Raw genomic sequence first — 25,765 nt, forward strand, 5'->3', positions numbered from 1 at the left:
CACGTCAAACTTCCGAACACAAAACTCTACTACTCCCTGCAAATTGTATAATTAATTACATTATGGCCAACCTGCTCAGGGCATGGAGTGGCTTAATGACTAGAGAGTTTCACTTCAATCAGTTTCTTAGTATCCCGTTGGACCTGAACTACAGACGCATGCTTACACAGCTGTTAACTCTACTGCCTCTCAACGTGTGCTAATTGAAAATGATACCTGAAATAGCTGTGTGAAGTTGTTCTAGGATTACATTTTTTTTTATGGGGGTTTGGTTTTTGTGGATCTCAGGGCAATAAGATGGATCCACTGGTTAAAAAGGCTTTCCCTTAGACTGTCTGCAAATACCTGTGAGTCAGTCAGTGGGTCAATAAGGGAGGTGCAGCATTATTTACTGGATATTTTAGAGCAGTGCTTCCCAACCTCGGTCCTGGGGACCCCCTGTGGCTGCAGGTTTTTGTTCCAAACACACTCCTAATCCATGACAACAACTGATAGGACTCATCTTATTTAATTAGCTGGGATTATTTTTCTTTTATTCTACATTCAGAAAAGCACAGCATCATGATTTTTACATTTATAAAGACATTTAGAAATATTTCTGCTTTTTCTATAGATTTAAATGCTTAACTCTCTTTGGTTGATTTCATTATATTTTGCCCTTTCTCTGTGCAGTTTTCCCCCTTTGTTGTATCTTACTAATGACAATTAATAACTAAAAGAGCAAATCTCCATTCAGACAACACTGAATAATCAAAGGCTGCAACTACTTTAGCATCGAGCCAGCTAATTAGTAAATAATGCAGTAAGTAAACAATTAGAACACCTGGAAAAGTAGAACGAAAATCAAGATGAAGATACAGTATTGTTAATAAGAAAAAAAAATACATTATTCCCATATAACTGCTTTGTGCATTTTAATATTTTTTGTTTTTACCAAACTTAGTTTTCTAATTTCTATATTGTTCCCAAAACACAGAACTTGGGAAATAACACATCACGAGTCCAATTAAAAACAGAACCTGGTGGGAACAAACACCTGCAGCGACAGGGGTCTCCAGGACTGAGGTTGGGACCACTGGTGTAGAAGATGACAACAATTATGAGGAGCACATGGGCCGTTTTGCTCCAACATATATCCTCTCTGTCTCCGTTTACGTAACTCCAGTAAAACACAAGAAGTCATGTCTTAAAAGTCCCCAAAGCACTGCTGTCTACCACACTGGTATGTAAATTATGAAACATGTCTATTATTCTCAAAAGATTACCCAACATCAGTGCGAAATATCACCTTAGCGAGTTTCTACCTACTATTGATTAAATCATTTCAAAACAGCTGTACTAACATCTTATACTATTAATCTATACACATATGAATTTCCCCTTGGGATTAATAAAGTATCTATCTATCTACTGTACATACTCAAAAACTAATCACACACACATTTATTAAAGTTCATTTCAGAATCACTTATTGAATAACGAAATATGATACAAATTAATAAAGAAATATATAGCTAACAAATCTACAGTAGATACTTATAATAAGACAGTGTCAGAGCCTGCAGGTTATCTAAGCAAAATTAATATAAGCAGCTTAACACACAGATACCTGAGTAAATGTCTTCTTTACTTTGCCCAGACTATGATCAACAAGTCGTGACTCAAGAAAGAGATCCTCCCAAATCTGTCGTATGCCAGCCTCAAGCACTCTTTCTTCTTCATCTACCTAAACAAGTTGATGTTAATAGACAATGGAGAAAGGACAAATGTTTATAATTAAATTTTTAACGATCTGACTTGCTTTGTTTAGAGAATATGGCTATTTTGTATTTGGCCTCACCAACTCTGGTACTAACTGTATTAAGCAAGAAGCTTGAACACATCATACCAATTTAATCAAGCAACAATTTCATGAGATCACAGGCAAACAGAGAATTAGGACAACAAAAGACTGATTTGCCCAATATCCAGGCCTCCAGTTTGGACTCACAATAATTCAAGGAACCAAACACTAATCAGCCCATCTGACAATATTGAAAAGATATTTGAGGCATCACATGAGTTTTCTGATTCTGTCTACAAACGTTTCATAGACGTGGACATGGTTTTTGACCGTGAACCACACAATGCTATGGAGAAAATGTTAAAAGAGTATGGGGTTCCTAGTTCACTGGTACATGGCTTTAGTGTTCTTATTTGTGGAGCTGTGTTTGTATAGGAAGGGTTTTGTAAATTTAAAATAAGTGTGACATTCTCCATAAAGTGTGTCTTGTCTCCATTCCTATTCACAGATTTCATTGCCAGGATATAGAAGGTATAGCCCAGGCCTTGAGTGTGCTATTCTGAAGGATCTCATTAATGGCTGATGACACAGGTCTCTTGGCCATATGCGACTGATCTGGAGCACTTTGCAGCTGAGTGGTAAAGATGAGCCCCTCCAAATATAACATAACAGTCTTCAGGGTCTGTCGAGAACAACGGGATACAAAAACACCAATTTAAAATAAAAAGCAATTTCTTAATTCTTGGTGAGTTAAAGAGACTGCACCCCCACCCCACACCTTCAAAGAGACTGGAGCCCCCACTCCCAGCTCAGTGCCACTGGCTGGTCAGAACAGACAAATCTCTCTAAAAGAAAAGAAATCCTCTCTTATCTTACCTACTGTAGCTTTTAATTTATTACCCAAAGAGAAAAAAACATGGCAGTTCATTTTGAGGTCATACGTAGATTGCTGTAAGTTACAGTTACATCCTGATTTATTACACTCGGGAGTGCACAGTTTCTTACCAAAATAAAGAGTTATCAGGGCACTCGCATTCCTAAAGATATGCCTTCATCAGCTCACACACACAAGACCAGTTTAAAACAGTTTCTTATAGTTCAGTGCATTAGTTATAAAGAAATTACATTCTTATAGCTTTAATATCTTCATTAGATTTTGTCTGGTTAGATTAATAAATCCTTATTTATTAATCCATAAGGGACATGTTTCTTAAAGTTTTAAGCAAGAATTAAGAAAACAATCACATTGATTTATAATATCACAGAGTGTTCTGTTAGTATCAAGAGATCAGCATTTTCTCATAAAGAATGCAAATTAGTCCCTTAAACTGTGCACAAGCTTAATCCTTTTTCTACATATATGAAAAACAAATCATATAAAAATAATAAATCATATAGATCCCTGCAGCATGATTAATACAAAATACAGTCCTTGGTATTTGTGAGTTAAATACTTATAATCATTACAGTTAATAATGTTTTTTCTTCCTCAGTTGGAAGCGGAGGACTGCTCCAAAGGATGGCCTTGTTCACAAAAGAGATCTGTACCAGTGTGGTGGTAAAGAGGGAGCAATTAAAAGTTACACCTATTCAAAGTTAAACTTCTTAGACAAAACCTTCAATTTAATGGCCAATTTATGTTTCCATCCTTACCTACAACCGTGAGCTCCAGGTGCTGATTGAAAAATTATCAAATGAATGTTTGATAAATGGCTTGGTGGAATAAATAAGGTGCTTCACGATTTATGAAATTACACAGCAAGCTCTGTGAGTCCTGCAGATGAACCATGGAGGAGTGAGGCCTGCCAGTGTTCTTGTAAGAAACTAAAGATGGAGACAGAGATATCGCTCTGACACTGTGCTGTTCCATGGGCTTTTTTTCACCAGTTTTAATTTGATTTTATCTTTGTCATAATGACTGGGGGAAAGAAATTGTTTTCATACAGCTTCAAGTTCTAAAGAACACATTGACAAGATGATTTAAAAAAAACAGAACAATCTCTCAGGCATAATAATAATAATAATAAAGAGATTTGTATCCTAATGTCTATGACTAATGTAATAATTTAATTCACATATAATACTCATGTAACCATCAGTGGATATGTACGAGCTAAAAAAGTGAGAAACAAAAAAGATAAAGGTAACATACAGGCCTCAAGATAACTTACTTGTATATTGTACATTATAAGAGTTCTATATCTTTCTTGAATATCTTCAATCCGTAAATCCACAACTAAAGACATGTCTCGGATATTAGCTATTGTTGCCAATACAAATTTCAAATCTTCAAGATTCTCTGGGCTTTTCTTCAGGTTATCTGATAATTGCTGAAAAGAAATACAGAAATATTGCATATTCGTGAAAACATTTAGTTTCTATGTGTGATATTAATAAAAATAAAACAGTAACAAGGCAGAGCATGGCACATTTCAAAAATATTACACCTGACAAGTCTTTAATAGTTATTATCATCAATTATCAATTATTTTTTTCTGTTACGGGCTTGCATGTGCTCAATTATTTTCACTTTGACTAAAGTTGTGTATTGTAGAGTGTTAGTTACGGTGGTGCAGATTACCACCAGTGTCTCACAACTCCAACAAACGGGGCTCAAAGCACAGCCAGTCACCGGGAGTGTGGAGTCTGCACATTCCTCTCATGTCCGCATGGCTTTATCTCTGGGTACTCCGTTTTCCTCCCACACACCAAAATTACACACGAGAGGTTAATTAGTCATTTGAAATCGGCAAGATGTGAGTTTGGGTTTCCTATCACAAACTGCCATGATATGCAGTTACATTCCTGCCTTTCACACATTGCTGCTAGAACAGGCTCCGGGTTCCTAATACTCTTAAACTGGATTAAACGGGTTCAGCAAATCGGTAGAAGGATGGCTGTATTCAGGCTCAAAGGCTATAGCCCTGATGGGCTGTCACTTCACCAAAATGCACTGCACAGCTTTTTAGTTTTTGTGGGCAGAAGTTCTGGTGCAGTTTTTTTGTTTCGTGGATACAGGAGAAAACAAGCCTCTTAAAAATGGTTCAATAAAAGACTGCAATAAACGTTATAAAGTTTAAGGGTTATGTTCAATATTCTGGCCATAGCAGAACAGCAATCATCTATAATATAGATACACTCATACTTCATATTAACATTTCTCTGCCATCATAAAGAGCAGATAAACACTCAGACACGTACAGAGACATGGCAAACCTATCACCACCGATTCACTGAATTGTATAAACTAATAATGGACAAGCCATACTAAAATATAGCTGGTAACATTCATTTTTTCTTCTAAGTGATTTTATATTTTTTCTGGAATCCTCATTTCGTTAATCAATTTTAGGAATGGATATAAAATAAAAACCCTTGCATATACCAGTATGATTTACTTTCTACAGCACAGAAAGATTACCTGCAGTTCCTCTTTGAGATTAAAGAGCTCCTCTTTAGCAGACTCGTTTAATAGTTTTCCGAGAGAGATCACCCATGCTTTTGCATTTTCCTGGATTGTAAGGGCAAGAGGCTCTAAATTTAGCTGAATGCACAATTCCACCCGGGTTAGAGGCTGCTGTGCAACTTCTTGGGTTATTTTGGTGTAAAACTGAAATTTCTCATCATATGATACACAGGGTGGCTTCTTTGCAGCAAACTTTTCCATGGTAATCGCTTTGTCCACTTTCCACAGAGGCCTGTACCTCTTCCACCGATTCAAGTACCTAGTAATTGACATCAGCACCTTGTGGATACTCTGGGAAAGGGCAACAGCTTCATCTTTGATCTGGGGGAGCAGGGCTATGTCATGGAAGAAGCTGAAAACAAACTTCTCATCTTGTCCTGGTACATCCTGTGGAGGACACTCAACGCAGGTTCCATGTATCCACCTGACAAAGGACTGAACGCAAACGGGTTACTTTTTATTACTGAGAATACCACTAAAAGATGGCACAGTTAAAAGCAGAATATATTGTACTGATATCTATGCATCAGATACTGACAAGAAAATATCTTTCCTAATTATTTAGAGGAGGAAAAAAACACAAATGTGACATTAGTGAAATTATAATTAAAGCAGCTGTATAAATGGCTTTTAATATTTGTACGGCTAAGTAAATATCAGTCATGCAAAACAGAGTGTTACACATACAAAAAGCCTTTAAATATATATTTTACTATCACAAAAGAAATAGAGGGAAGGTAAAGATACCTTAGCAGTTTCCAAGCAGTCCCTGAAACACTGTATAGTGAGCTTATAGATTTCATTGGCGTTAGGATGTAAAACTATCTCAGGAGCAGACAAAATGGTGTCAACTTGGAAGAGTGGAGCTTTTCCCACCAAAGCCGCACTAAAGGAATGTAAATTACTAAAAGAAAAACAAATATTTGATAACTTCCAGACCAAAAAAAACAAAAAAAAAATTCACTAGACATGAAATACGAACAACTGTGTAAGCAAATCTATACAGTCAATCAGGAGGACCCACAACAAAATGTTTAACTGTTAGCTGAAATACAAAGATCAACAGAAATAATATAAACTTTGATATGTAGTTCACTTAATTCAATTCAGATCTTACTTCAGGACCATTGTGGTAAGGGCGTTGTACACTCTGCGCTCCCAATATGCATAGTAATGTGCCATGTTTGGTGCTTTGCCAGTACTTGTATGAACCACTAAGCTTTCTACTTTGGTCAGAAGTGGGCCAATTGCATTATATTTTCGGCACAAGAAAATCACATCCTTTGCCCTTTGTCTTTCAATGTACTCATAAAATTCTTTCACTCCTGTAAAAAAAAAACAACTTTTCATCCTCAGATATTCTCCAAAAAGAAGAAATCTACCATGTAACAGCAGCATGACATGGGCAGCATGTCGCTAACTTAAAAATAAGTGCATTCAAGTGTATGACTTTTTGCAAATGACTGTGGTCATTTCCATCTCAACAAACGTAATAGATGTCTATTAACATATTACTGTATTTTGAAAATATGCCAAATAAGAGTAAAGAACAGGATTCAAAAGGTTTCACCAACGTACCTGGTAAGCTGCCTCCATTATGGATCACTGGGAATTTGAAGAGGTTTGCAGATTCAATAGACAGCAACTTGCTTTCTATGTCTTGTGCATTCTTTTTAACTTGGTTTACTAGCGATTCAAGTTTTGCAATTGCTTGCATGCAGCGGTCAATATAATTAGAAATACCTGAGAAGTATTTAAAAAAGAAAAAAGAATTCTGAAATAAAGAAGTACAACATAGGAAAAGATGCAGTGAAATCTTAAATTAGCAACATAATTTAGATTTTTTGGTGTTAGAACCAAATATGTAAAAAACACTAATGAAAAACACTAAAATATATATATATATCTACTCTATATATATATATATATATATATATATATATATATATATATATATATATATATATATATAAAATCCTAAGCCTAAAAGTGCAATAATTTTATGTCACTTTTTTGTCACGCTTTAAATCAGGCTTATTTTAAAACCTACATAAATATGTTTGGTATCGTTCTTTTCAAAACTTATTGAACTTTAGATTTTAAGATTCTTATTCTGTTTTTAAATTATAAACTAAACAATATCAAGAACTCACGTCATGCGAGATGAGACTTAACCAAGAGTGCCAAGAGATTGAACCACGCCCGGGGCCAGAAATAAACGACAAAGAGCAGGACAGCTGCTGTACAGGCTTTTAAATGTTCGGAGCGCCGTGCGAGGTGCAGATCACACGGCACGGCAGCAGAAGCAACCCAGCAGCTGATCAAGCAAAGAGGAGGTTAAAAATAAAAAAAACTGTATTTGTTTCCCATTGCATCACCGTTTAAGAGGGGGTTTTGGAGAAGCAACCACATCTCCTTGGGGTGTGTTCAGACACCTCTTCACAACACGAGGTACAGACTGGCTGCAATTGGAGGTTGGGTGCCGAAAGTGCCAGGGGGCTTGCCCCCTAGTGTGTATATTCATATTATATATATACATATATATATATATATATATATATATTATATATATATATATATATATATATATATATATATATATATATCAGTATGCTGCTGCTGGAGTATGTGAATTTCCCCTTGGGATTAATAAAGTATCCATCTATATTCATATATATATATATATATATATATATATATATATATATATATATATATATATATATATATATATATATACATATATATATATACACATACTAGCAAAATACCCACGCTTCGCAGTGGAGAAGTAGTGTGTTAAAGAGGTTATGAAAAAGTAAAGGAAACATTTTAAAAATAACGTAACATGATTGTCAATGTAATTGTGTTGTCATTGTTATGAGTGTTGCTGTCAAATATATTTTTATATATATATATATATATATATATATATATATATATATATATATATACACACACATACATGCACTTACAATAACATAGAAATCAATATAAACAACATTAACATCATTATCATATGAGAATATGAAGTAATATATAAGAAGCACATTTCATATAAATATAAATTATTAAACAGTAAAACCTTCTTCTACAATTTGCTACTGTGGCTATTCGTTTGTCTGTCCAGGATTTTAAATCACCTGTAGCTCGCAAACCTTTTCACCTATTGACTTGAAATCTGGTACACATATAGTACGTCACGTCTACTATCCGCTTTATGGGTGATGATTCTATTACTCTTTTTATCTTTATTTTATTTTATTGTAGAATCAACTCCTATCTGTGCACACCAGGGCGGCCGTGGGCGGATGGGTATGGTGTATTCACTCTATGTTATCGTGCATTGCGCTGTCACTGGTATTTTGATAAAAGAATTTGAACATCATATAAGAAGCGTATAAATTATTAAACAGTAAAACATTAACAGTTAAGAAGTAAAGTTACATTGAGTACTACTGCAGTGCCTTCGGGTATACCTCATTTTTTGTTTGCCCATTACATGCTTAAATGTATACATTTTTTGGTGTACCTACCCGAGAACACGCGACATATAACCGACCATGGGAGAAGCATGGATTTTAAACACGCGTTGAGTTCATCTGCTGGTCTCCCTCGTGGAATAACTGGTAATGTTTGACTAAAATCTACAGCGAGTAAAACGACATTACCTCCTATTTTTTTTTTTAAGATCTCTGAGATCTTGCTCTTTTCGGTTCAAGGCTTCATAAGCTCTTTTATGTTCCATGGTGTACTTATCCCAAACCATCATCTTTGAATGTTGCAAGACTTTCGCCTTGAATGTAGATCGGGGTAATTATATTCATTGCATTCCTAGTCTGAATCACAATCTGATTGTATGGGTGGTTACCTGGCAGGTAACGCTTATGCTTGGTCATCAAGTCGTCTAACATCCGCCACGTGACCTCTTTTAATTGCGAGAAGCAGATATATATAGCCAAATTCTCGCGCTTCGTTGCGGCGAAGTACTGCTTTTAATTTTTTATTAAGAAGAAAAGAAAACCTTTTTAAACGGATCGAAAATATACCAATAACAATTTGTTAAGGATCTGTTTTTTTGTGAACCTCCCTTTTCACAGCTGTCGCGCTACGGCGTGTGTTTCATTTATTTGACAGTATGTAGATCGTGGTAATTACATTCATGGCATTCGTTTTCTGAATCACAATCTGATTGTATGGGTGGTTACCTGCCAGGTCATGCTTGTGGTTGGTCAGCAAGTCGCCTTACGTCCGCCACGTGCCCTCTTTCTGTTCGCAGAAGCAGATCATAGAATGGTTTTAATAGTTTACTTTCAAATAATGCAAAGAGTATGCGACACGTGTTTCTCCCTAATTCTGGGCTCATCAGGCGTACTCACTCACTGCATCCCCTCTCGGGAATCGAATCTCTATCGTCAGCGCCAGAGTTGAAGCCCCTAACGTTGCGGTCAGCAAGTCGGCTAATATCCGCCATGTGCCGTCTTTCAGTTGCGTGAAGCAAATCATAGAATGGTTGAAATTGTTTACTTTCAAATTATGCAAAGAGTACACGACACATGTTTCGCCCTAATTCTGTGCTCTTCATGCTTACACACTTATTGCATCCCCTCTCGGGATTTGAATCTCGAATGTCAGCGCCAGAGGTGAAGCCCCTAACGTTGCGCTACGGCGTGTGGTTCGTTTATACCTCGTGTCTTCTCATTAAACTTTTATCTCGCGAATAAGTTATTGCAATCCGCAGCGGGAGCGTTTCTATAAACTTAATTTAAACTTACGTTTTACACCGTGCTTTGTTTCCCTTATGAAGATGCTTGTATGCTTCACTCGCTCACTTCTTATTGTTTCGCTCCCTTCTCAATTGTTTAATGAATTTTTTGTTCTTCGCTGTTTGCGGCTCTTCCTTCATTTCTCCCTACTGCGTTCACAGTCTTTTCACGTGATTACGTGGGAGGCGTGATGACGTGACACTCAACTCCGCCTCCCACGCCCATCAAGCTGCCGTCCATTACAGTATATTGTCAAAAAAGAGGTTCCAGTTATGACCATTACGCGTTGAATTTCGAAATGAAACCTGCCTAACTTTTGTAAGTAAGCTGTAAGGAATGAGCCTGCCAAATTTCAGCCTTCCACCTACACGGGAAGTTGGAGAATTAGTGATGAGTGAGTGAGTCAGTCAGTCAGTCAGTGAGTCAGTGAGGGCTTTGCCTTTTATTAATTAGTATAGATTTATACATATACATTCACACATACACACTGTATGTAATATGCTAAACAAGTACAAAAAAGTACTACACTAGTTACTGTACTTGGGTCCTTCTTGACATTGTGCTGCTCCTGCTATTCTGGACCCACAACTATAAAATGGTAGCTTTAGACAAAAATAACACAGATATTGTGACAAACTTGAAGTAATCTAAAGAATGTTTTTATCTGCATTGTCAAATATTTCATGTCAAATTTAGTTCATTAGAGTAATACAGTACTAGTATACCCTATTATTAGCTACTAGACAAAGAGCCCGATTTGACAATGTAAGATGAAACGGGCACGAGTGGAATAGTAATAAGTATAAGCACCACAAACCTGATATAGGTGTATTGAATGAATGCGTAATTGAATCAGAATGCGTAATTAGGCCTCGCTGTAGTCGAAATCGCCTTTCAGGCCTCTAGAGCTTTAATCGAAGTCGCCTCTCTCTTTGAATTTTTGCAGCCGTAAATCCGCCGACAGCCGTGATGTTGGGGTTGGATGTCGGTCAAAGTCGCCTTTCTCTTTGAATTTTTGTGGCCGTAAATCCTCCACCTACCGCGATGTTGGTCTCGTAAAGTTTTTCGGCCAGCTGCACAGAAGGCGACTTCGAATTCGGCTTCGGATGGACATGAGTGAGTGAGTGAGTGAGGAGGCTGGTGAATTATGTATTAAGATAATGACAGTTATTAACAAACTGACCTTTTTTAGGGTACGTAAAGGTTTCACTTAATTATTTTTACAGTGTCCTATTTTAGAACATGGAAACATATAATGTATGTTTTGAATGATCACTAATCACTTGTCCAAGTGTGTTCTGAATTACAATATGATGTGGCACGAGGTTGTGTAACTTACACAGCAGTGCACATACAAACTTTAAAGAGAAAACCCGAGATGATAATAAAATAAACCTAACCCTCCTTAGACATGTACTATGAAAGAATAAATATGTTTAGCAAAATACTATAAAACTGAACATTTAACAATTCTCCAAGACAGCAAAATAACATAATCTGTTACCTAACGAGTTCCAATTCAGCCTCCTATATCCTGACCGGAGAACCCTGTGAACTTCTTGAATGTGTTCATCCAGAAGTTCGATTTCTGCATCATTAATTAAGTTTATAAGGCCATGATATTTATTCAGCATGTGTTGCAAACCATCTATGTATCTGAAAGAAACACAAACACAATAAGTAAGGAAATTCATTCATTTGCAATTTGAATCGTGATAATTAGTTTTCACAAGTATAGAAATGTCTGCCACAGAAAAAAAAAGCCTACCAGTGAATAACTAGTATTTATAATATGTTTAGCTTAAAATCCAGTCACATGCTTCTTTTTAGAAGCCGTGTATTCCAAATTGAAGTTCCATGGAACCAGATGTTAACAACATTGGACATAAGAGAGGATCCAACCCTTTCCTATATAGGCCTTCAGTTTGCAGCAAGGCACACATACACAAACTCACCCACACTCACTCATAGGGAGTCCGATTACAGAATCCAGTGAGCTTAAACTGCACACCTTTAGAACAGAGAACCTTAAAACAGAATACACACAGAAAACTCATCTAGACGTTAAGAGAATATGGCAACTCCACACAAACAGTAACGGCCAACAATAAACACCTAATCTGCAGAGGCTGTTTGACTGCCATGCTAACCCATTAAGTCCAAAATAAAATAAAAACAAATTTATATAAAATTTAAAAAATGCTGTGCATATACTGGCTTTCAGAGAAAATCCTTTGCACTGTAAATGACATAAGCACCTTGTTCAAACGTCTATTTTTTTCCCATGAGTCAGCTAAAGCAAAAAAACCAAACACACAAAGACTCTAAGCAGAAGTCTTAAAAAATAGGATATTTTCTCTTAACAGTCATTCATTTCAGCTATCAACATAAGAAAACCACGGCTTAGCAAGTTACTAATTCACAGAAAACTCCTAACATTCAATATTTACTCTCTTCTTCTTACCTAGCAAGGAGAATTCTGCTTTTTAACTGTTTTAGGTGTCAGGCAGGAGTTTAATACTCACTTCGATAAATCAATATGGTGCTGCTCCACAAAGACAGGAAATAGGTTGGCATGTTTTTCATGCCATTTATCCTTACCCAAGTGACCAAGCTGAGAAACTTCATTTAATAACTCATCAACTATAAACTAAAAGTATGTATTCATACATTGCCTTCATTTATTCCTCATGGTTCACATCCTACAGTCCTGTAATTATTCTAGCAATGCTTCTCTGTCCAGTATTCCAGTAGTAGCCTCACAAGTGGGGGAGACAAATTAAAATGAATATTGTTGGACTTTTACTTCACATACCAAGTTACGTGGCCCAACACCTTTTCCACTTTTTAATTGCTTCTACTCGATATACCTCCTGGTTGTAGGAGGTGAAGAATCCACTGTGAAGGTCTATTTTTTCCCCATATGGAAAACTTTCTTTTTAAAATTATTTTCTCATAAATAAACAAAAATGTAAATTTTGTCTAGGTCCATGTTCGAGCATTTTATAAATACATTTTACTCATTTATATGATTCAACAAGAGAGATGCCTGCACTTTTGACACTACCTGAATCAGTGTAAGGTCCTGGCCCAATAACCCATTGTTTCTTAGGGGTCAGCAAGTTCTGTATTTATCCAAACAATGTGCCCTGATCAAAACAATGTCTCTGGTTGAATGACCAAAATTTTTTTTTAAAGCGGAAATAAATAATTTAATGTAATCAAATGTTTCTATTACTTCCTCATGAAAAGAACAGATTAGTGAACTCGCATCAGCTCAGTATAAACCCCATGTCTCCTCACTGACTGACAGCAGTTTGTTTTTCTTTATTTCTTCTTCAACGCAAGTTCAATGAATGCAGTGAAATCATTATTCATACCACGGCCAGTATTTATTAGTTGTCTCAGATTTACTGGTAGTAATTGCACTAAACAAAATGACCTAGGCCACATCTGAGAACGAATGACATCATGACTTTGACACCCTGAGTCATAAATTGGAAGTCACAATCACATTTTGTACTTTTAAGATACTAATACTAAGACTTTAAAGATAATAATAAAAATATGAAGAACAACAATATGAAGAATAAGAACAACAATAAGAAGATAAATCTTTAAAATAGTACAATAATGATAATAAATAACAACAACAGGAAGAAAAATATAGAGAACATAAAAAGGTAGCACATTGCACTAAGCTGTATGTAATTGTTGTCACTTTGCAATACTGTAACTGTAACTGTAATGAGCACTGAGATGGAAAGGCCGAGAGACACACACTGAATGAGAGTAAATCCCAAAATAGGGCAAGTTTATTTAATTATGAATGCTCCAGGGATTGTTCCTGCCTTGTGCCCTACTCTCACCCTACCCTTGATGGGATAGGCTCCAGCTCCAGTATCCACATAACCCACTCATGGTAAAGCAGGTTTAGAAAACGGATGGATAGAAGGACAGCCACACGTTCAAATGAAGCTCATTATGGGAGATGCATCATAATTTAACAGTTATAGAGAAACTAGCCATTTCTGAACTCAAGTTTGCTATTTCCATGAACATCTTCAAGTGTTACATGTTGTGTCCCATAATAAGCAAGATTTATTACAAATATTATTCCACCTATGTCAAATCAAAATCTTTTTCCGAGTTCATTGTAGTCCAGTGTTTCCAAAACATTGTGCCTTTACTGGGTTGTGTGTGCCGATTTCTGCCTGAACATCATATTTTGGCAGCCCCTAACAAGTTAGGATAGCTCACAAGCGCTCCTAAATCCTGGTGAAGTGAATTGATAAAATGTTTTCACTTCTGCTACTAAGAGTTGGACCAAATTTGTATCACTCTGAAATTTTTGAGCCAGTTAGGACAATTTTTCTACTCTGACAAGCTTGATAAATACGGGCCCAGGGGAGTTTTAACTTCTGCATAAATTATTATTCTAAAATGAATAAAGATGGCGTAGTGTACTGTATCTGCTATTCGGTGTTAATGTGCATATACAGCATTCGCCACATGGCATCAATTCTCCAGTTGTGGAGGCTTATATGTAGATTTAGGTACAGATACGATAGCAGCTGATGGCACTAAATCCAAGTTGGTTCACTTTAATGTTTGGAGCACACGCTGGCTTCTTAGCTTTATAAAAGTCTGGGATACTCAAAAGAACATCCGGCCAAGAGATTAAACACTAATTACCTTTGAGCCATACTAGCTATAGGAAATGACAAAACAAAGAAATAAAGTAAATGTGGGTCCTCACAAAATATCCTTACAAGTTGTACATATTAATTCAATAGCTGATATAAAAAGTATACTTGCACAATAAATTAAATGTCTGGAAAACTATTGTATAAATTCAGAGAATTCACGTCTTTATCTTATTTCTGTTCAGACTCTGATAACTTTTTATTTTACCTGAGGAACTTGTCTTCTTGTAAAGCTACATTTCTTGCGAGTTCTGGCACTGAAAAGCCCAGCTGCTCCATATACTTGGTTTCTGAAATGATCTCTTTCAGTTCTGGGGCAAAGTTAATTGAATATTGGATGTTCTTATGATCAGTCTCTGTGTTCACTAAAATTGAAACCTTAAAGTAACGGAAAATGAAATTACACAAAAGATGTTCTAAAGTTCAAAGATAAAAAAGCAGTTCTGAGAACCATATTTAATAAGGCGCCTTCATTATCTGATCCATCTTAAAACAGAAAACATTTCCCTAAGAGATCTGAATAGTACATTGAAAGGGATATTTACACACCATAAAAATAGTAGCATCCTATCTAAAAGTGTTACGCGTTGCAAACTGTATTCAAAAACAGAGACTGCTTTTATATTTAAAAACATTTAAAGAAAAAAGCGCCGATGTCTCACTGGTTCTAATACTTCTGCATTCTTTGCTGGACAGCCAGGTTTAGACAGCAGGCTCTGCATGAGAAGGGAAGGCAGGACTTGCTCAGTGGCATCTCTCCACTTCTCATACTGCTTCTCTTCATACTCCCTCATCCGCCTGCCCACTTCAAGGTATTTTGCCTTTGCCTGCAAAAACACCACAACCTCCACTGAATGGCTGATGATATGCAGAGATAGAGGCACCCAAATAATAACCACACAACATGTGAAAGTAAAGCTATTTTGATATTGTCATACTTAAACAAAATGCAAATGTACATGAAAACTTTAAATCAAGCATTTAAATCACTGTAACTGTAAAGTGGTATGCACCAGTTATACATTCTGTAGTCATACTCCTTTTGAATTTGAGCACGAGCTATTTTACTGTACAGTCCAACCCAACAAAAATCTTATATGTCTGATTAGCCGTAAAATAAAAAATAAAGATGGCCACAATAAACAAGTATATCTCAATGTTTGTAGGATCACAGCACTACCTTTTAGTTATTGAATTTTTAACTATCTGCATCTTATTTAAGCTTGTAAGTGATGCATGGACAAGTTTAACAGGCTCTAGACCAATCTTAAAGTAAATTTAATAAATGGCAAAATTAAATTTTTAGTTTTCTGAAAGGATTCTTAAATACATAAAGAAGACTTACTGCTTTGCCTTGGTCTGTAGCCAACATTTCATCCATTTCCAAAAATCGAACAATGGTATGCTTTATACGATGAAAGAGAGTCCGCTCCCAGGCAATCGCTCCAGCAATTGGGGGCTGATTCTTATTGAGAGGTGGACTGTTAAGATTCTGCTCAAACAGTTTGTTTATGATATCAACCTATAATGCAAAATACATTCAAACTAAAACAAGAGAACAATAAAGACTTTTTACGCACCATGAAAAAATTAAGATAATCTTCGTAAATAATGAATTAAGCTAAAGGAAATAATGATTATTACTACACTTTTACTCCATGGTCAACCAGTCACCACCCTCTTGCCGCCTATGTTATGAAGTTGAAATATCACTGGTCAACAATGATATAAGTACATGTAATAACGGACACAGGAGATCAGACAGCATCTTGACACCGAGCTTTCAAATGTTATTCTTACTTAAACCATGTTTTTATGCATGGCTATGAAATAATAATTAAAAGTAAAATAAACTCTTAATATTACCATAATTAGGTCATAATTAGATCATTTAAATGTTTCTATGTTAAGGCTTCAACTTTGAGACTCCTAACTTTTCAAAATCCTATATACCTTCTGAACGCACTCTGACGTAGGACCAAGCTGGTGCTGTCCTAACCCTCAGAAAAGCAGAGGCTCCAGTATGCCAAAAGTCACAGAAAGTTCTTTATACTGTGAGCAGGGGGGTTGATCGCATCCCTAGAGGATACGGACACTCCTCTAAAAAACTCTGAAAGACTACCTTCATATTGCTCCCTTACTTGCGGCTGCTCTGTCGCGCGATATGCTTCCTGCGCGGTATTTCAAATACTTAAAAGCCCGAACAGCCCTATTGATTTGTTTGGTTTTCTCTCTCTCTGACAGACTCTGCTCCTGACGCGCACTCCTTTGAAGAGGAAGATATGTTTGCATTCTTTTAATTGTGAGACGGAACTGTCATCTCTGTCTTGTCATGGAGCACAGTTTAAACTTTTGAAAAAGAGACCAATGTTTGTTTGCAGTGTTTGAATAAAGTTCCTGTCTCTACAACCTCCTGTGTTTCTGTGCAAATCTCTGACCCAAGCATGACAATACATTGTTTGTGCTATAAAGTTCATATATGAATATCAAACATATTTGGATAGTTTGAATATGTCAAATTTAATTGATAATGTTGGTTGTGTGCAATAATCATGTTAGTCCAATATGTAAAATGGCATGAATCTTCATATTTTTTCATTCCTCATCCAGAAAGGTCTTGTGTGCATATTTGATTAAATGGATTCCACTGTCATCAATAAAGGAGACCTTCTCTCAAATGTGAGAGAGCAGCTTTTCAAACGTAGTCTGGCAGAGTTCCATGATTGACTGATTGATAGATATATAGTGTTTAAAGGATGACTTATCCTTTATGAAGAGGTGGTGTTTTGCTGTAAGCCATTTCTCAAATGCCTTACTTTCACAGTTTTCTAATGTCTTCAGTGTTCAGGGGCTATGTGTTTTAAGTAAAGGTGCAGTATTTAAAAAAACAAAGTCCAAAGGTGCAAAGGCACCTTCCTTATCTTTACAGACAAACAATTGTGGACTTAACATATATTTTTTCAAATAATATAACTTTTAGAATTACCAGGTTATGTCATTTGTGGATTTGAAGCTAGACTGAATGGTGCGTCTTGTTGAAGTACAAAATGTGTTCCACTTATGTTTAATGGGAATTCCAGAATTCTCCCCCACAATCCAAAGAAATGCTCTTAGGTTAAATTTCTATTCAAGTGTGTCATCAGTTGTTGGAGTGCAGGACCACAACCCTAAATGAACTAAAGGGGCTTCAAGCTAGCTTACAATTTTCTAACTTGACGGTAACAAAAAAGGAAAAAAAGGAACAACTAGTTACTACAACATAGAAAGCTGAGAAATCCTCAGAATATTTTTGAGTCCCACATGGATTCAGTAAGAATGATTTACAACTCACCTCTTTCATGTATTGGGCTAAAATGTCATTGAACTTTTTCATCATTTGTGTATTGATAGCTTGCCGTGAACGGATGTGTTTGAACTTCAGAAGCATATCAAAAGCAGCTTCTGCAGAACGGAGTGTCTTAAACGACATATCAATGAAGTTAATGGCTTCTGCTTCGATTTCCTACAAAAAGGTAGAAATGAAAATATCTGTAGAGCATACATTATAAAAATCTTCAACTTAAACTTTTATTCTAAACATCGACATCTGAATACAGTATGTGGAAACTCTTTCTTCACATTATTGATTACCTTAACTTCATTTTTAAAATGTTCCATGACAGCTTTCCATAAACTTGCTTGGCGATGGTTAAATGGGTCAAAGGTTAATTCTTCAATAGGCTTCACCAGACTGTCAACCCAACCCAGAACATCATCAACTCTCTTTGGATCACCGGTCACTGCCTTTAGTTCTGGCCCAAAAATGTTATAGAATTCTTCTACAATCTTACATAGTAAAAGAAAAGTAAGAATTATTAAAAATAGTGTACTTCTTTTAAATTTATTTTCAGTAATACAACTTAAATATTGTAACATTATCAGGTCAATTTAGAGCACGCAGGGGTTGTCAGTCTTGATTTTTGGTGGTCCAATGTGCTTTTGTTCCATTATATAAAGTCAATCATACTGTTAACTGAATGCCTTGTTTAACTGTATGGCTTGATCAGCTCTGTCCACTGTTTCATAAGTTAATAATAAATCAGCATTTATTTTCCTTTGAAATGTAAGGAGACTGTGGAAGATTGTGGGTTCAGTTCCCGGTTCCTCCCTGTGTGGATAGCGCTTTGAGTACTGAGAAAAGCGCTATATAAATGTAATGAATTATTATTATTATTATTACAAACCTGCTTATTGTGGACATACAGGTTTTGTGCTCAAGAACCATTTCATTTTTACCTTTTCCTGTGGTTTATGTTACCTGTCCATTTTTTACAGTCCTAAAGATAACACAGGATAAAAGTAATTGTTGACATGGTGGAATGCTGAAAGGTCATCACCATCAGGGTAACTAACACTTTTTGGGTTTACAAATAATAAAACTTAAGGACCTACACCCAAAGAATTTCTTTCTAATTCAAAATCCCTATAGCCATTATTAATTTATAGGACCAGATCTAAATCACCCCAATTTAGAATCGGCCAACTAACATACCACTTTTGAACAAGTTAGGAAACCAGTGAAATTTTACACAGACATGGGGAGGCCCACAAACACTGGCTGGAAAAGACTTTGAATCTGAGCAACTGACGATGTGAGGCCTCAAAACTCACCGTGCACCACCACGTCATTCTCAAGCCGTTTGACTGTTGACTAGTCTTACAATACAGTTACAGCCAGTAATATGAAAACACATAGCTTGTATAATATTCAAAATGGCTGCTTTAAAAAGTATTATATGATCACTTTAAAAGTAAAATATTAAATTACCTTTAATTATAATAATTTTTACATTTATATAGTGACAGCATATATCATAACAATAAAAACAAGACTAAGCCAAGTAAACCCTTCTGATCAGAATATTTCAACTTTATATAAAAATTATGAAATACAATTACAGTAGAAACTCTGGTCACGAACGTTTCCGAACATGTACAAATCGGGTTACGATCAAAAAGTTTTCCAAAATTTGGCATCTGTTCATAACCACACGCTCTGGTGGCGAACAAAAACACTGGCGGCCAGCTTCCCTACGTGCGTTCGTACGCGCCAATGATTTCCCATTCTCCGTTTCCCATTTTCTTTTGTTTGCATATACAGGGCCTAACAAAGCAGCTGATGTTGCAAAAGGAGTTACAATGTTAACCAAGCAGAGGCCTCAAGTGCTGGAAGAGGTGGACAAACTGTTGCTAGTGTGGTTGAACGAGAAGCAACTTGCAGGGGATAGCGTAAGCGAGGCAATCACATGCGAGAAAGCCAAGAAGATTCATGGCGAATTGCTGAAAAAAAAAAAATCCTTCTTCGAGTAGCAAAGGCGAGGAATGTAAAGCCAGTAGAGGATGGTTTGAAAAGATTCACAAGAGAAGTGGCATTTCATTTTTTTCCCCTGTGTTTAAAACTGTGTGTTTACAGCGAGCGGTTCGTAAGGGTCTAGCGCAAACTCTTACAATGTTAGTTTTCTCTGTTGTTCAAGGTTTTTGCATTTATTTTACTATTACACTGTGCATTCTATGGTATAATTTACTATTTTTGTGCTTAAAAAATATATATTTACATACAGTTCATACAGTCTGGAACAGATTAATTGTATTTACATACAATCTTATGGGGAAATTACGTTCGGGTCGCGACCAAATCAGGTCATGTCCAGAGTTTTGGAACGAATTACGGTCATGACCAGAGGTACCACTGTATAACTTTGAACAATAAATAATAAAATGAATTTTACCTGAAGAATATCATGTAAATCCTGGCATATTGAAGCCATATAATCTGTTTTCTCAAACAGTTTCTTCCTGTCAAATTCCCACCGTGGATCTCTACCTGATGTCTCGATTTTTGCTCGAACTTCAAAGTAGGAGGCTTTCCACTGCTCAAGTACGTGTTTACTGTCTACAGTCTTGGCCATTGCAACGTCTCTTTTTTCTCTATTAATTTAATTGAAATAAACATTTTGCAAAATTATACAAAAAAAAATTCTGATCTCTGGATATGAGATGTCTTATATTGCAGGTTCATTAAACAATATTCATTTACTTGAAATAGCTTTATGGTGCCTTGCATAAAGTAATACAGTAATATAGTAGCTGCCCACTGACAACTGCTATTCTCCCCAGTTGAACAATAATTTTCTCTTTACTTACTTAAACAAAGTTCTGATGTCAACTACTCTGGAAACTCGATCTGACAGCTCCCATGCAATTCGCTCCATGAGAGGCACCATCCGCTCATCTTTATTGTAATGGCTAGAAATGATCCACACCATTTTTAGCCCATTCATCATTTGAGGAATTGTATCAAGGATGATGTTAAATCCTGATCCAGCAGCTATGTTCTGAAAAATAGACGAATGTAATATTTTTTTTTTTATCAAAAACGAAAGCAATTCAGTTTCATTACTAAATTATTATTATTATTATTATTATTATTATTATTTCACTTCATAACATGCCTGAGGAGAAATAACACATACTGTATTAACTCTGCACAGACTACAAGATATGAAATAATAGGGCATTATATGAACTGAAAAACTGAAACCTGCAACTGAAAAACTATTACAGGGGTTAATTTACAAACTTTTAACAGTTTAGCACTTCTAACTAAAATCAAGGATTATAAAAACACAAAAGAACGATTAACACAAATACACCACCTCACTTGTAAAGGAATATACTGATCAGGATTTCCTGATTCTCTGCTTCGGTTTTACTTTTATACTTGCATTCTTAACTGTACATCTGAAGTTATCAGCAGATTTAAAATTTTCTAAAACATTGGTGACACTAAATTTTGATATACTGTAATTAACAAAATGTTGCTTATGTTTAGTGATGAATGTGTATTTTACATCAAAAAGCTTAACTAAATTACTGAATCAGGGCTGACAAATTATTGTGGGAAAATCAATTAAACTGGGTTCTAAAGGTGGAAATAAAAAAACGTATGCACTGAACTGCACTTAAAGAGGAGCCCTAAAGGTGATGATGCACGTGTACCCTAAGGAACATTTTGCAGAATCCTCTGTGAACTGAAGCACGTTGTGACATGAAAGACACTTCAGTTGCATTTAACTGCAGCTGGGCAAATGAGAGGTAGGAGTTGGGGCTTCAGTTTATCGGCCAAACTGACCCACTGCTTAACAGCCAATCCTTCTTTTGATAATGGATTAGACTTGCTGATATCCCTTAACTACACTGTTCTAACATGCCACAGGGCTTACACCCATTGGACTTGATGCATACATGAATAAAACACGGGTGTATGAACTTATTATTTTCAAGTGAGATAAATGATTTACCAGGTCAAAGGCACTCCCTATTGCAGGGGTGGCGAACTCCAGGCCTGGAGGGCCGCAGTGGCTACAGGTTTTCATTCTAACCTTTTTCCTAATCAGTGACCAGTTTTCACTGCTAATTAACTTTTTCCCCATCACTTTAAATAACCCTGTTAGAAGAGTTCAGCCCTCTGAATTGATTCCTTTCTTCATTAAATGACAGCTAAGCAGAAATGAGATGTGAAACGAGCTAACAGGTGACCAGCTAAACTGGGGCTTCAAACTCCAACCAGTTTCACTCCAATCACTCTCTTAATGAGAAGCCAATTCTTGCTGTTCATTAAACCCGTTATTTAATTCCATGGCTTGTTGCTGCTGTCATTCTGCCACAGCACACATTTTGAAAACTGTTGTTTTTCTGTTCTAAGAGCACAGTCAAAATGTTTTGGTGACCTGAGAGATCAACCTTACCAAGACCATCGCCTCTCTTTAATTTCAGATATTGTGTGATGGGCACAGGGGAGCTGGTCATGTGGTGGCTTGTTTTGTGTCAAGCATTCAAGCATTAAGAACACAAATAAGTCGATAGATATCTGCTCTTACTATTGATTACAAGTCATTGTCACTTCCTTCTCACTTCTGTATTTGTTCACACAAGTTGCCTTTTATTATTCAAGCTGAATGCCAAAGCACTTTCAACTTGTTGTCATTCTTTTTTACTGACCACAGCATTAGACTCCAGACTAAGATGTCTACTATGAAAAGGACATTTCCTCTGACTCTCTGTTGTTGTTTATTTTATCATCAGATTTTTGTTTTTCAGTTGAAGAGTTTTGCAAATTTTGCCCAAAACTGAAAATGGAGTAACCATGCTAACAGTTAGGAAAGGGAGACGACAACAGCTTCATGACGAAGTATGGAAGAAGAATGCATAATTATGTGTTCTCACTTTTTTAATAACATACTGTAAATGTGTTGGATGCTCATATACAACTATTAAAATATTCTAAGATTTATGTATGTATAGGGTATTTATTTGGCATAAATAAGGTTTAGATTACGTCTGCTTTACATATTTACCATTCATCATACATAATCTTGCCTAACATATAGTCGGGGCATTACAGTGACTGATTTTATGTGTGTAGGGAAAAGGGAATGGCCACCCACTCTCCTTCTCTACCACCGTCACCACATTCAGTTTGCATTCAACTCCTAGACTTCCAGCACCAACTTTTACAACTCAGAGGTAATAAGAAGTTGACATCAATTAAAAGGCCGAAGCACTGGAAGGCACATATTGTAGGTAGCATCAAACACATATTTGCTATTTTTGATTCCAACACTTCTTTCATTTATCTTACTTAATATCAATTCAAATGGGTTTCTTTACCTGGTGCCCCACCCCACTGTTTGGATACCTGTCCGAATTAGTTTTAAAACATCTTAACTTGCAACTGTCTTATGAACATCTTTACCACCTCAGACTCTTCTAACCACATAGTACAGCATCTTCACCAAGTAGTGGGACAAACCCAAAGCACCACAGCCAGCTAAGCTAGAGAAAAACCTGTCAAGCTCGGGTGGCTGTCCACATCTCCTGGGGTGGTGTCATCGCTGAAGTATGACATGCTTACACATTCACAATTGTGAATTCACAGATATTTCAGGTGGTTTACAAAGAGCGTTCAATTTAATTTGTGACATCAATAGACAGAAATGAAAAAATAAAGTCCAGAACAGGACAGCTAATCGTGTAGAATCCACAGTGATCACTTATGGCTGCCACTGACGTACTGGGATTTGCATCTTTAACAGTTCCTCAACCTTAATGCACTTTTGTGCCAAGTACAACTTTTGAGCATCTTTCACAAATAATTCTCATAATTCTTTTCTAGTTATATGCTATTGTCATCTTTGCCTTTAATTACAATTTGTAACGCTTAATTCTTGTAAAGTATGACTGTATTAAAAAAGGCTAACTTACTGTTGTTTTGATATATGTTACTAAAAAAACAAACATTTAGAAACTGAATCACTAATGGATCTTTTGAAAACCAAATACTTGTTTCACAGTATAACATTTAAAATTCCCTGACATATCAAATAGCAAAAGAAAGCAGAAATATAAAGAAAACGTGTACATTTAATCCACTGACTTTGCAAGCAAAGAACCAGCAACGAAACATAAATACTGACCTTAAAATGGCGTTCTAGTGTTCCAAGAAATTTGACATTATCCACAGCTTCCACATGGAACTTGCTGAGCTCATTTACAGTAAGGTCAAAATTCTGGACTGTCACTGGATCTGCATGTACCATAACTTCCAATATTTTCTTTACCACCGGTAGCTTCAACTGTTCATTAATAGCACTGAGGGTCGCTGCTCGTTCTCGCCAGTATTCAATCTCTGCCAAGGGACCCTGGCCCTACAGGGGAAAACAAATAGCTAGCTGAAGTTCTACTTCATTCTGGACTCCTGGAATTTAACAATAATTTAATACTGGAAACTGTGTTTTTCCAATATAGTACAACTTTTTGTTTTTAATTTTGGGACAACAATATTAAAGAGCAATCTTTACCTGTGGCTTCTTTTTCTGCTCCTCCTCAATGACAGAAGTTATCTGCGTTTGCCAATTCATAATACTCTGCTCCAATGTCTCAGTCAAAGCTTGGTTTGACACTAATTGACTTATGTCTGCATCCAAATTAATATCAGGAATGTGTAATTTTATCTCACCTATAGAAAAACAGTGTATTTGATTGCCAGCTTTCAAATTATTTTTAAACGGATAATATATTCTATTGCATAAAGTTTACAAAAACACAGGTTTTGCAAATACAATTTTTATAGCAACAAACGAGAGTTCATGTTCCACATTCAGAGTCGTACCTTCAAGTTGATGAGCTGTGTGTTCAATATGGCTATAAAACTTGTATGAGCTTACTAACAGCTCATCCCGTATCAGATGACTACTATGTGCCTCCTGTGTCTTCTTTAAGTTCTCTTCCGTTTCAAACCCGACTTCACTTATACCAGGATGCTCACTCAAAAGATTGTCAGCTTTTAGCACTTCACTTTTTTGTTGACTGACAGAAAGAATTGGTATAAACACCTGAAAAAAGTCAAAATAGTAATAGTGTCATTCAAATATCACGATTTCAAAGCATTAATCAAACAAACCTCTCTAAAATGCAGTTCTAATGGTCCTAAAAACAAACAAAGGCAAATGAATATACTATGTTTTTAAACAACTAGGGGGCTCCGGACCCTGCTCGCCAACCCCTAGCGCTGGCCACTTCACAGAAATATGCCACTCACGTATGGGGAAGTGGATGTACAATTTAAACAGATTGTTATTTTCATGGGAATTAGTTCTATTATGCATACGTAACAACTATTTTACATTACAGCGAGTAATTAACCATAGTAAAAATAGTAAAACGTAATAAATTGAAAGAAAATTATGTTTCCTGTTGCGTTAGTGGTGTTCATTGCATTATACGTTTCGTTCTGTTTGGCTTTGAAATTAACATGCAAATACTTTTTAAACTTACACTTTTACTGTAAAACTTCAGTAAAAACAATTTTTTTAAATGAACTTTTCGTCAATATCGCATTGGATTTCGATGCTTATATCATGACAACACAACGTTTAACTGCCTGTGAGTGAATATCGTTTCTTTCTCTCTAATAAATAAAATGACTTTTTCGATTGTTTGCCCT

The 25,765-nt window shown here is 36.1% G+C and overlaps 1 protein-coding gene across 1 annotated transcript in view; it reads right to left on the minus strand.

Moving 5' to 3' along the window:
* Positions 1–25,765, minus strand: part of dnah10 (dynein axonemal heavy chain 10) — a 112,071-nt gene that overhangs the window by 76,032 nt on the left and 10,274 nt on the right. Inside the window, exons 3-19 of the mRNA XM_051921587.1 lie at positions 24,932–25,154; positions 24,621–24,778; positions 24,237–24,467; positions 20,905–21,095; positions 20,490–20,688; positions 18,352–18,546; positions 18,053–18,223; positions 16,067–16,243; positions 15,384–15,548; positions 14,930–15,099; positions 11,520–11,671; positions 6,828–6,992; positions 6,367–6,574; positions 5,997–6,153; positions 5,205–5,684; positions 3,955–4,113; positions 1,610–1,726 (exon numbers count right to left, since the gene is read on the minus strand). Of these exons, the coding sequence (XP_051777547.1) occupies positions 1,610–1,726; positions 3,955–4,113; positions 5,205–5,684; positions 5,997–6,153; positions 6,367–6,574; positions 6,828–6,992; positions 11,520–11,671; positions 14,930–15,099; positions 15,384–15,548; positions 16,067–16,243; positions 18,053–18,223; positions 18,352–18,546; positions 20,490–20,688; positions 20,905–21,095; positions 24,237–24,467; positions 24,621–24,778; positions 24,932–25,154 (3,318 nt within the window). The remainder of the gene's footprint in view (positions 1–1,609; positions 1,727–3,954; positions 4,114–5,204; positions 5,685–5,996; positions 6,154–6,366; positions 6,575–6,827; positions 6,993–11,519; positions 11,672–14,929; positions 15,100–15,383; positions 15,549–16,066; positions 16,244–18,052; positions 18,224–18,351; positions 18,547–20,489; positions 20,689–20,904; positions 21,096–24,236; positions 24,468–24,620; positions 24,779–24,931; positions 25,155–25,765) is intronic.

This window comes from Erpetoichthys calabaricus, chromosome 18 (genome assembly GCF_900747795.2).
Source record: "Erpetoichthys calabaricus chromosome 18, fErpCal1.3, whole genome shotgun sequence".
Taxonomy (NCBI): Eukaryota; Metazoa; Chordata; class Cladistia; order Polypteriformes; family Polypteridae; genus Erpetoichthys; species Erpetoichthys calabaricus.